This window comes from Notothenia coriiceps, unplaced genomic scaffold (genome assembly GCF_000735185.1).
Source record: "Notothenia coriiceps isolate Sejong01 unplaced genomic scaffold, NC01 NC01_scaffold00011614, whole genome shotgun sequence".
NCBI lineage: Eukaryota > Metazoa > Chordata > Actinopteri > Perciformes > Nototheniidae > Notothenia > Notothenia coriiceps.
This window is the reverse complement of record NW_011344315.1, coordinates 40,588-53,928: the sequence shown is the minus strand read 5'-3', so window position 1 is coordinate 53,928 and position 13,341 is coordinate 40,588. Positions and strand designations below refer to the sequence as shown.

At 41.8% G+C, this 13,341-nt stretch overlaps 1 protein-coding gene across 1 annotated transcript in view; it reads left to right on the top strand.

Annotated features, from left to right (window-relative positions):
• Positions 1-13,341, top strand: part of LOC104946900 (WD repeat-containing protein 44-like) — a 27,064-nt gene that overhangs the window by 4,615 nt on the left and 9,108 nt on the right. Inside the window, 8 exon segments of the mRNA XM_010772805.1 lie at positions 6,329-6,468; positions 7,940-8,035; positions 8,138-8,274; positions 8,638-8,721; positions 8,829-8,935; positions 10,437-10,588; positions 11,809-11,856; positions 11,859-11,935. Coding sequence (XP_010771107.1) covers positions 6,329-6,468; positions 7,940-8,035; positions 8,138-8,274; positions 8,638-8,721; positions 8,829-8,935; positions 10,437-10,588; positions 11,809-11,856; positions 11,859-11,935 — 841 coding nt within the window.

The following is a 13,341-nucleotide window of genomic DNA, read 5'->3' as shown; positions in this document are numbered from 1 at the left end:
GCCACCTCCTCTTTAAGACGGAGAAAAGAGGAGTCAGGACTTACTTTAACTCCTTAACCTGTTTTCGTCCGCTTTCTAATCCTCGAACATTTTCCATGTACCTTCCCTTCCAAAATGCTCAAGGTGTAATGAATTAACATCTACTGGTCCACCGGTCTAACGTTCTGTCCGTATATATTTATCAATATAATCATTCCCGGGGCAAAGGGTCGTAGGGTAAAAGCTCGCGGCCACTCAATAGCTGAAGTAGAGTGCGAGATGGACGGAGGAACGAGACGTCGACAGTCTGACTCGTCACTGGTCGTGACAGTACGTTTCACGTCGTTCTAATAAAGTCCAACCAAACCATTACCATGTTTTTTTTGGTTACAGTTGTTGTTTACAGGAATGGTAAACTTTTAGGGAATATCCTGAGTCTTCAAGACAATTGTATGAATCCTTACTTTAGAACGACTAACTTGTCGAACCCACCCATTAGGTACCTGGCCCGGTCCGAGGGAAGCCCCTTTAGGGTTCTTCCAAGTCTCTATGACGAGAAGAGAGATGTCAGGAATTGTCTTTTCCTGCAACTGTCCTCCCACTTCTTAGACTATTCGAGTTACTGACTTTGTGTAAGGTGTAAGTGTTACTTACCGACCAAAAAAAAAAACAACGACTTACCCGTCTGGCTGCAAGTGTGTGGTAGGACCCCGGAGTAAATAATTTGCCACGCATGCGGTTTTTTTACCCGCATGGTGGTCAAAGATGGAGTTTACAAACGCCTAAATAATTTTATGATTGGAACTGCCCCCTTTTGCTACGCCAGGAGGTGCGGTTCTTGAGATTGGCTACCAATGCGGTGATTCGTGTTTGTGGCCCTCTCTGCTCCTTTGACGTCCTGTGGAACCGTAGATCTTCCTTCTTACCCTCTTTTATAGCACTTTATTGAATGGTATTTATTTAACAATGGAGAGTAAATAGTATATACTTTATTAAGTAAAAAGTTGTACTAATTTCCGGTTTAGGAATTTACTAAATTGGCTTTGTCGGACAAACTCTGAGGAAGTCTCGTGGGTGTTTTTTGTTGTTTGTAACCTCCTTTTTTATTTATGCCCGTACATGTTTTTGTTTAAGTTCTAAGGTCAGTAGTACTGAGGTGGGGAGGCTCCCTAAGGGGGCTTGGTAAAGAATCCTAAAGAGTAGTTCACCCCCCAAGAGGACCAGGGGCCATGGTTTTTGTGTGACGGAATCTCCCTTCCCGATAAACATAAAAAAAACAGTAATTGGAAAAGCCTGGTGAAATATAAATAAATACAAACACTGCTAGGTTGGAGGTACGACGAATCGAGACCAAGTTTGACCTAGGGTGGGTTTTGTTATAAATAAATAGGGTGGAGGGGTTTTATTGGGTTTTAGACTGTGCCCACACTCTACCAGAAAAAATCGACAAGACAGCAATAAAGGACGCTAGAAGAGGTAACGTCAGCAAGTTTTACTTACTTACTTTCCTGAAAGAGAAACTGATAAATATCCGTTGTAATACCCGCCAATTGCCACTTTCGGGTCGGGTTGTCGACGAGGGCGTAAAGAACAGCCCAACACTAAATTTTTTTCCCCTTTGGGCCCATCCTGCCCGGCATAGCGTGAAAGGCAGCGGCCCATGGCCGTTACAAACCACTTAGTCTTTTACAGCCTTTTACATACCTGGATAAAAAACGAAACATGATGCATTCCCGTTGGAAGGTGGCACCTTAAGATGCGTTTCCGCAATATCTACCTCCGGGTCTTTTGTAAACCGTTCCTGGTTGTCTGGGGTGGTGGGGCTCTGCAGTCTGTTACCTCTAGGGCGGTACCCGATGGGACAAACGACAAAAATGGCCTATTCTGCCGTCCTCCTTCTGAATTCGCACACAGGGACCACGCACCAGATCAAACTCCGACACTTTAGCACAAAGCTTAGAGCCGGAATGGCCAAAGAAGCCTTTCAGTCAGAGACCTATAAGTTCAACAACTACTAGCGGTCTCGATCATGCCCAAGAGTTGCCTGGATATACAATAGTAGCTACAGGAGCCCCCTTCGCACGCGCCTCGCGCGCCATGGGACTAAGGCGGTATCAGGGGCCCTTGATCTACCTGATATAACCGGCGGTCTTGGCACTCAAGTAGTCCCTCACTTCGATTACACTCCTACACCCCCAGATACTATTTGCTATTACCACGTTAGATTACTATACACCTCCTAAGAGGCCCTGCAGGGGAGTAAACCGTGGAGTACCGCCATCGGCCCACGGAAGAGCGAGGTCACCTTCCTTAGTTCCGGTTAAGTCCTGGGTCGTAAGAGCGGAGGTCGACGACGACGGCCGAATGTTCGTCTTTGACCTTGAGCCTGGTCTGGCCACCTGGCCTCCATCCCCCAAAAAAAAAAATGTTGGCCACCTCACCTCCTCAGCCTTGAGTCGAGCGTCCGTGACAAGACTTTGATGCTTCTCACACACAAATCCTCCTGCTTTTGTAGTTGGTGTGTCTGTGCAGTTAAACGATACGTAACCCCTTTTACGTAGCTACTGCCACATGGCTTCAATGTACTGCTGTAGGGCTTAGTGTTCGGCGGGCCCCACTATTTTGTTCGCCTCCACGAAGTGGTTTCGACTATTCTCCGTGATAGCACGTTGTACTCCACCTCTAACCTCCTCATGGTCGCTTCAGCTTCCATACGAAAAGGCCCTCTCCCGAAGTCGTCACGTTTCTCTTTTTATGTTCTGTTCCACCTCAAGACTGAAGTTCCCGACTTGTGGGCTTCCGTAACCAACCGCCCTGATTTTGTTACCTGCTCTGAACGTTTCCTCGTCTCGCCCCCCACGACGCCCCTGACAGACGCACCGTGTAGAGAATGTGTTAGCAAACAAGGTACAGGGTGTTTCTGTTACACTATGGTGGGTCGTAGTTGACCCCTGATAGCGGGTCTCCGGGAGTGGGAGGTAGTATTACTTCACGAGAACTTACACGAATCTTTTAATTACCACCTTTCAAGTCCTTTGGGCCGTAGAATGGCAGACTTTTTTTTTTTCCCTTTACTGGTACTTTTCGGCAGTGAGGAAGTACCTTTGTGTCGGGCTACAAGTTTGACTCTTTCAATGGCCACGCGGTTCCACCCTCACCTCGCGTGGCCTCTGTTGGGCAAGTAACGTCTGACATACAAATACACCCCTTTACTCGTCACGTATGTAATAAACTCTATTAAAGTTTGAACCTGAAGTAAATCCCTGTAAAGCTCGGTCTCCACATCTCGATAAACAATTCGCGGCCTAAGCGTTTTTGTCCTCTCAGACACTTGGTCATACGGGAACTGGATACTTGAGTACAGGCACTGGAGAGTGTGTAAATTCTGTTTTTATATGTCTAGTTTAGGTCGGAAACCTACACTTGACTGACCTAGATAAATTTCTCCCTTAAATGTTTACTAATTATTTAATGAACAATATAAGGTAAGGATTAAGAACAAAAAAAAATTTCTGTTTAGAAGTAACATAATAGGGTCACACACCTGAAGTGTAGACGAAAGGTACGTCGTGACAAACTCTTTGGGTCTATGTACACTAAAATTACATCAAATATATTTCGTATATATAAGCTGGAAATGACACGCCAAATATGGTACTCACGCCTATCCTTCGTAGGAGTTACAGCCCGCAGGGGGTCTCACCTTAAGAAGAAAAGTGTTGCCCCCGGGGGGGGGATCCACTTACGGTCCACCTACTTAAACTGGAACACCGGCTTCTTGGACCTTACGACGCGTGTCCATGAGGAGTGACCGCTCCATGGATTACCCTACAGCTTTCCAACAGCAACATTTAATTCCTAAGTAAGTTAACCCAACCTTTCAAGCTCATATTGTCTTTGAAAAGATACAACAATACTATACGTATGTGCTTGACTACAATCTGCCACCTGGTCACTACAATTAGTTCATGTTGTAACTTGTGAGACCTGCTTCCTTCAGGCAATACGTTTCTAACATCTTAGCCTGTCTTTCCTTAATTCTCCATTTCTTCAGGACTGAGGAGAAAAGAGCAGATTCTCCTCCACCGAGCTGTGTGTCCATGAAGAGTGACCACTCCATGGACTATCCTGTGGCTTTCAAACGGCAAGATGCTATTCCTACGTAAGTTAACCGGACCTTTGAGCTCATATTGTCTTTGAAAAGATACAACAATACTATACGTATGTGCTTGACTACAATCTGCCACCTGGTCACTACAATTAGTTAATGTTGTAACTAGTAAAACCTTCTTCCATGTACCTTTTACAAGCTCCTAATACTTTCGCCTGTCTTTTGTCAATTCTCCATTTCATTCAGGACTGAGGAGAAAAGAGCAGATTCTCCTGCACCGAGCTGTGTGTCCATGAGGAGTGACCGCTCCATGGATTACCCTATGGCTTTCAAGTAAGTAAACTGAACCTTTTGAGTTTAAAAAGTCTTAGAAAAGATACAACTACTGTATGTGGGCTTGCATACAGTCTGACACCTCGTGGCTACGATTAGTTAATGTTGTAACACCATCTCTCTTTTCCTGATAATTCTACCTGTCTTTTATCAAATCACCTTTTTTCAGGACTGAAGCGAAAAAGGGAGATTCTCCTTCATCGAGCTGTGTGTCCATGAAGAGCGACCGCTCCATGGATTACCCTACAGCTTTCCAACAGCAACATTCAATTCCTCAGTAAGTTAACCGGACCTTTTGAGCTCATATTGTCTTAGAAAGGATACAACAACACTATATATGCTTGCCTACGGTCTGAGACCTGGTGGCTACGATTAGTTAATGTTCTAACTTGTAACTAGGGATGTCCCGATCACCTTTTTTTGCTCCTGATCCGATTCCGATCATTTGATTTTGACAATCTGCCGATACCGATTTTTCCCGATCCGATCTTTATGCAATGCATTAAGAGAAAAAAAAGGTAACAGATAACGGCTGGTCATCCAACGCGATGAATTCAGCTATCTTGGCTGTTATTTTTTTGGCCTTTTCACTGTTCTGGGGCACTTTCTCTTTCCTTTTAAAAGTCTCTGCCTTGCAAACATTGCATCTGGCTGTTACACTGCCTTCACTTTCAATGTTATAATACTTCCAAACTCCTGACCGTTTCTCTGTCCCGATTCCCGAGTCACCAGCTGAACGTAGCCTCTCGTTAGCTTACTGCTATTATTAGACACTGCCCACTCTGTTGCCAGATTTGAGAGAAATAAGCAGCCAGGTCTATGAAACCAANCAAGCCCAAAAGAAGCAACACATACATGATGTTGTGTAATTTTAAACCAAAACTAAGGCCTTAGGATGAATTTAAGACGTGAACATGGTCATTTTTGTTTTGTAACATTAAATAAAATAAATTTAAAAAAAATCCTGATCCCCGATCCGATTTTTGAAAATCAAGTGATCGGCTCCGATCCCCGATCACGTGATCGGATCGGGACATCTCTACACTTAACCAATAAAAAAATACTCACGGACCACCTAACTCAACAAATATCCAAAATCGCATCGTTTTTCTAGAACAGATTACAAATCGCCTGAAAATTGGTACAAAAAAGTGGCAACATGTGTGATGAAGGTGTTGCGCTGGGCTATATCATGCAGTCGAAAATTAAACTTAAGCTCGCTCCATTGCGGAGATATTCCCGCGAGAGTGCGGGAAACTTAAATGTATTTATTCATTTCAAATGTGAAATTTTATCAATGAAATCACGGACCACTATGGGGCGCTCACAGACCACCAGTGGTCCACGGACCACACTTTGAGAAGCACTGCTTTAGAGCAATGGGAGGTTTGGAAACGTTGAAAAACAACTATGATCTTTTACTTAAAAGTCAAATGTTTTTAGGGTTATGCTGTTGTCTCACAACCCATTCAGGATTCAAGGCTTGTATTGTCATGTGTGCATAGCTGCAGTGTAGATATGTCAATGAAAAGCTTAGGTCACAGGCTCCTCCAACAGTGCAGCACAATAAAACAGAGTTGGAGAGGAGCCAAAGACACGGCAGCCATCATCACCGGAAACACTTTAATTTATAGCTGTTCTAAACATGCAATACTATATTTAGAAACCTTTGATTTGACAAAAGGGGAACATTTGCTCACTGCTACACATGAGTTTTTCCAGCTATGTGTTTGAGATAATGAAAGAACAGCTCATAGAGTCCTCTCCTCTATGTTCAAGTACAAGCATCCCGGCAAATTGATTTCTCTGATTATTTGACTGTTTAATCCACTACCAAGTCATACCGCTGCTTTCATAAACACAAAGCAGACAGGTTGTCAAGTGTTGTGTTATTCTGTTGTCCAGTGTTTGCAGGCGGCTGTGAGGTCCTGGAGCCGTCCGGCCTGGTGTCTCCCAGCAGCACGGTGAGGAGCCTCACCAAAGAGCTGCAGCATTCCTTGGATCTGGCCAGCGCCATCAGTGGAGAAAAAGTGGTCACAGCGCAGGTCAGTGAGGCCGCAAAACTGAGCGAATATTCCTCCAGAAAAACGTTTTTTATTATTATTTTAAATTTTTCTTTCAGTTACAATAAAGCAAAGACATACACAGTATACAGTAAGTAGGTGCCCGAACCTTTACATCAGGGCTATTCAATTAGTTTGGAATGGGGGCCGGTTGATGAAAATGATCCAAAGCAAGGGGCCGGGAAAAAGATGGCTTGGAATATGAGCCAATCATATTAAGAGCTTCAGATACAGTAAATACTACAACAGCATAGTGGAGTGCATATATTGTGTTTAATTCAATCAAACAACATAGCCCCAAGGCCTCTAAATGGCAAGTTCAGAACTCAGTAGACCTACATGTGAAGCTCATTTAACCATCAACATCATTTAATTTAATTTAGGTGAAATGATCTAATCATTCACACAGAGATGCAATAAATGAGAGGAGTTGTCACTACAGTAGCTAGCTGGTGGGTTCGAAACCCGAGCCCGCCAAAGTTTTTAGGCAATGTCTTCCCCTCTATCTCTCAATTTAACACCCTCTCTGGAATAAAGGCACTCTGGCCCAAAAACAAATTATTTAAAAAAAAAATTCATAAAAATAAAAAGTAGATTACTTTTTAACATAAGATAAGATGAACCTTTATTAATCCCCGAGGGGAAATTCAGTTGTACAAAGCAGCAACAGGGTAAGCGTGAAAAAAACATTACAGCAAAGATTCGCACAGATCAATAAAATCTAAAATAAATAATAAATAAAATAAAATCAAGGACAAAATAATAATGATAATAATAATAAAAGACTATGAAAATGAAAATAGGAGATGAATAAAAATAAGAGTAAAATAACTGTCAGTATATATACATATTATTACATATACATTATCATCACATACATACACATACATACACACACACACACAAACACATACATACACACACACATACATCACACATTACATATATTATTACATTTTACTCAAAGGGCCAGTAAATATCACCCCGGGGCCAGATTTGGCCCGCGGGCCGCCAATTGAATAGCCCTGCTTTACATGGTGTACAAGAAAAGAAAAAAAAGCTGGGTATTACATTGACAATTCCTGAGAATAGTCTAAAGCTGCCAGTCGACAGCATCGTAGACATAAACAAAAGGCCAAGGGTAACCCACTAGCAACAAAACAAAACAAAATACCGAAAGGAGGCAAAGAGAAAGAAAAAAGAACATAAAACCTGGGGATGGATTGCCAAACATCAGACACAATTAAGAATTACGCAGTCTTTACAGAGTAAGTCAAATACAAGCAGCAGCAGAGCTCTTTAATTAAATTGTGAATTATCCTCCAGCAATGTCAAAAACGGCTTCCGCACCTTAATGAAGCAATCCTGTGAATTCAGTCTGTTGAAGTGAATTTGCTCCATCCTCAAAATGAAACTTTATTTGCACAATTTCACCATTGCTTTGTTTTTTCAGGAAAATGAGGATGGCCGAGCCTCGTCTGACGACGGAGGAGAAACTCCAGGCTCCCAGCGGCCACGTTCCAACTCTGGTAGAGAACTGACAGATGAAGTAAGACTCCCTCTCTGTTTGTTGTTACTGCCACATTTTTCAACTTCAATACGAGCCATAACTCAACCTCTGGCACATTCCTTATACCTTATCTTCAAACAGGAAATCCTTGCCAGTGTGATGATCAAGAATTTGGACACTGGAGAAGAGATCCCTTTAATCCAGGCAGAGGAGAAACTTCCTGCAGCGATAAACCCCCTCACTCTGCACATCATGAGGAGGACCAAGGAGTACATTTCGTAAGCAGAGAATAATATTTCAGTTGCAGTAATGTCATATTTTTATTGGCAAGAGACGCCAGAATCATATCTGTATCTTTCTCAGCACTGTTCCATGTAGTTATTTTGTGAGGAAAATAATGTGTTTTAAAGAATAAACAGTGCTTTATCAAGTATAAAAACATGTGTATTCAAAAACTGGAAAGTTTATGCAATAGGAATTATTTCCTATTAATAATAAGACTTTTCCGTAAAAAAGGGAAAAGGCTTTTTGATATAAGAAACATCCTTATCATAGCACTGCCTTTTTCTTGTAGCAATTTCCCGCCACTCAAAGCCTTTTTTAAGCTAACGGTCATTTCTTTTTTTAAATGTTCCTCTCAGGAATGATGCAGCGCAGTCGGATGACGATGACAAGGCTCAGGCTCCTCTGGTGGACACAGATGGAGGAAAACTCAAACAGAAAACGTAAGGACTTATCGTAGCCTGTTCCTTGAATTGATGTTCTTCCCCTTCTCACCACGTGATCAAATATAGATTGTAATTTTTTTATGTCCCTTTTTATTTATAACCAGGACCCAGTTTAAAAAGTTCCTGGGCAAGTCTGTGAAGAAGGCCAAGCATCTGGCTGAGGAATACGGAGAGAAGGCAGTCAACAAAGTGAAAAGTGTGCGAGATGAAGGTAAAAGAACACAACTATCAGAAGTAATTGTGCTTATAGTTAGATTTCAGGAAAACACTTCTTGTGGTTTTTTTGTGGAAAAGTACCTACCGGTATATTCTTACTGCTCCAAGCTACATGTTAAAGTTAGGGTTTCCGTTAGCCGGTAATTAACGGTTTTTAGCTGGTAAAATTGAATAAAAACCGGTAAATTCATAACCTGGCGGTCAAAATGTCCAATGCTCCGATCGATTGGCCGCCGGTCATTATCGGCCGATATTCACTCTTAATAGTTTGATCTGTGCTCTCTATAAAGGCCGATCAGGAGAGCTGGATCTGATCGATATGGACATAAATGCGAGTGAAGTATAACCGGAGGCGGGAGAGGGATCAGATCAGCTGCTGCATGATCACCTGAAGCTCCGCCCACTGTTTAGCGCGCTGCATGAGAAACTGACGGGCTGTCAGGAGAGAGAGGGAGAGAGGAAAAGAGAGGATCCGTTTCTCCCGTTATTATTCAAAGTGAATGTAAACTTTGAATAATGTACTTCATCTACGACAAGTAGTTTATTTGAATGTAATAATTATGTTTTTTTTTTTTTTGTGGAATCATTTATTGAAAAATGAATCTGAAATGTTCGATCTGTTACGATTATAAACTGAAGCAATATAAAAATGACTCCCATTAACTGAGTTTTAAACATAAGCCTATCCGGTCATAGTCCGGTAATTACCTGCTAACGGAAACTCTGCTACACAATTCTTGTTATTATTATTGAAACATGGCCGGTAAGTTTCAAATTTGTCCGTTAAAATAAATTCTGTTCGGACATTTGACCGGCGAGATAAAATCCTAGCGGAAACCCTGGTTAAAGTATATAGTGATTTTAAACTCTATGTGCATTTTTTATAATAGTGGTTCTTTTTTTTGTTTTAAATTACAAGTGGAAGGAGAACAGAATTCAGGGTAAAGATAAGTGCAGGCAGGGGAAGAGACTTTGTTGAGAAGGCCATTTATAAACGGATGTGGGCTTTGAGAATATTGAAGGACAAATAATTCACTTTGCCGCTGTCATTAACATTAGTGGCAACATTAAAATATGTGCACTACTGAATCATCAAAAACCACATATAAATAACTCAACCAACTTTGCTTCACCAAGCAGATTGAGCAGGGCATTTATTTCCCTTTGCTTAGTGATCTCGCGTATCTACATGTCTTCCCTGTGAGGATATTTATCAGAACATTTTCCAATACGTTAGCACGATTTGACATGCATCCCTGAGAAATGTTTCACTGTTGAGTGTGAGGCTATTAAATCTGGAACAAGCTCTACTTAATCATGAAAATGGAAACAGTTAACACCGAACATTTGTTAAAAATCTGAGGATAAATGTTGCTTCTAAAGAGAACATCCATTTGAAAGGATTTTCCAATGTCTGCACATGCGTATGAGATATTAGCGCTCCTGCTGCTGTGAAGGGTTTGATAACCTGAGTTATGTTTTTTGTTTCGGCTCAGTGTTCCACACAGACCAGGACGATCCGTCATCGAGTGACGATGAGGGCATGCCTTACACCCGGCCCGCCAAGTTCAAGGCAGCACACAGCTTCAAGGGCCCCTTTGACTTTGATCAGATTAAGGTTGTGCAGGACCTCAGTGGAGAGCACACGGTAAGACCATCTTCATTTACAATGCTTAAAGAAGTTTCCCAGTTAAAGGTCACCTATTATGAAAAATCCACTTTTTCATGTCTTTTATACATCAACATGTGTCCCCTCTGTGTAAAGAGACTCTGAAAGTGTCAGGAAAAAAGATTCTCTCTCTTTTTGTCCTGATCCATTTATATAAAAACCTGTCTGAAAATGAGCTGATCAGATTTTGGCCACTTTATGATGTCATAACGATGTTTTGGCTTGTGTAACCATTAGGCCAATCCCAACCAAGGTAAACCCCCCCCCCCACCTTATCACCTGAATCTCCTCCTGGGCACCAATAGGCGCGTTCACACCGGGAGTCTTTACCCCGGTACTTTTTCCCGTTTAGTTCTGTTAGGTACCCCTATTGTCTCGTTCACACGAAAAGAGTACTTAGTGCGGGAAACTTTGTTACCCCCATTTTTAGTTGCCTGCACAGAGAGGGTGGTACTCTCCTTGGTACCCAAAAGTACCAATTTGTATTGGCTGGGGCGAATTGCAAACCACGGCCCGTAAACTCTGAAAAGGTTTGTGAAGCCGCCATTTTATTTTGTGGCATTAGCTTATTAGCATGTATCCCCAGCGCACCCAACAGCGAGGATAATAACTTATGGCAACACAAAAGGAAAATATAGAGTGAGCGGTGGAGATGAGGAGGGTGTCGGCGTTTCTGGGTGATTTACTCGGAGGGCTTCCAGTAGAAGCTGCTGGGAGTTCCCAGCAGCTTTCTACTGAAGCCAGTCCCCAACTCCGGGGACTTCCGCCGCGGACTTCGGGTGGCAGTATACGCCGGTATAGTACTCCGGTGTGGAACGCGATTGGTTACTTTAGTTGCCCTGGGTACTAAGTTGCCGGGGGCACTAAGTGGCCAGCACTAAGTCGGCAAAGTACTTTGGTGGTGAAAGCGCTATTGTGTTCTTTTTAACCACATATCTCTTCAGAGGGGCGTGGGGAGTGGCTCCTTATTTTCATTCTAAAGTAACAGACAGAGAATCGCACTTTTGATAACCGTGGGCTGAAACCAGAGGGGATTTATGGGATGCCTGCGGGGCAATGATCTGTTTTGGTGTTTGGAGCCAAACACTTCAGAGGACATGATTTGTATACAATGAGACTTTATAATATATTGGATGAAAAGGAGTATATAGGGGACCTTTCAGGCTAGTATTACAGCCTCTTGTGGTTCTTCCCCTCAGGGGGGCCGTGTGGACGATGAGTTCTCTCACTGCGGAGGCTGCTGGGCCCACAGTCCGGCCAGGACAATGTGGTTCGCATCTGGGTCTTGAAGACTGCTTTTGACTACTTTCATAATATGAGAATGAAGTAACAACACTGAAGGTAAGGTTTTCTTTGTTGTGGTATGATGATATGATACGTTTAGATTTGGCCAGCTTTAGCTGCAGTAAGATGCTTTCTGATTGGTTCCTGCAGGTCGAGTTTTCCACCGTCTCCTTCTCAGGAAAGTTATGCTCCTCTAAATCTGACGACCACCTGGTGAGTGATGAAATTAATAATTACCTTTTACTTACGGTTATTTTAGTGTTAGAAGAAATATAAAAATCAGTGGATCAAATTCAGAATTGTATTTATTGCCAAATAGGTTTCACAAACAAGGCTCTTCGGTGTTATAATATGAATAAATAAACACAGTAAACATAAATGAAAGTAATATTAAAAACATTGAAATAAGTTAAAGAAAAATGTGTCACAAACTATTTACTTTTTTTTACAAGATGTATAAAAACAAAAAGAAAATACATAAGTTTATGATAAATTACAAAAAGCTGTGCAGTCTATTTTAAGAAATGGAATTCTTTCCCTTTTTAGAAATAGTGCAAGGTGTATTTTTTACAGTTTTGTTGTTGTTTTGTTGTTGTCTTAGGCAAGTTGTGCTCCAGAGGCCCAGAACAGAAGATAGAAACGCCCCTTTCCGTCAATTCCTTCTGCAAGTATAAAGGTCACACGGCGGGATCTTTTGGACTTGTCCTGGTCAAAGGTAAATGAATAAGTAACAGACATGATAATATCAGTGATGTTCTTACTGCCCTCTTCATCCTCTTTCATCCTTCGTCTTCATCTTTGTACATGGGAAAAACACTGAAATGATTCATCCTGTATCTCAAATGCTCTGGACAGGTTCTTACACTGGCTGGCAGATTTCTATGTGCTCTGTCCTTACATGTTCAATATAGTGTCAATAGTAAGGATGTAACCAGTATGCACGATGTTCATAAACGTCCCAGCTCCATTTTGTGGCCAGGATTTCGAACGTGAGATCTCTTGTTTTGAACAATCTGGAAAATCTTTTCTTCCGCGCATTGAGACTAATGATAAGACGGATAGTCCCCCTACTATCAGCTCTGTCAGATAATCTGAGTCACTCAACTCGACATCGACAGCTTGTCTTAAGAATACATATAAAGAAAGTATCAAATTACCGTTAAATTGAACTTGCAACATTTAATAAACATTAAATTTATCCTCTCTCTTACGTACAACAATACACCCAAGTGCTGCAAAGTCATACCTTCACTGTATGATTCTATTATCTATAAAGTCACCGGCCCATCATTGTTTAACAGTGTTAGATTTCAAAAATGTTTAAGGACGTTACGATGTATGCATTAGCTGCTAATATCTCGCAACTTGAGCAAACCACAAGGAAGTAGAGAAAAAAACAATATAACATTTAAAAACGTTTACATTTTTTTTTTTTTTTATAGAATGGC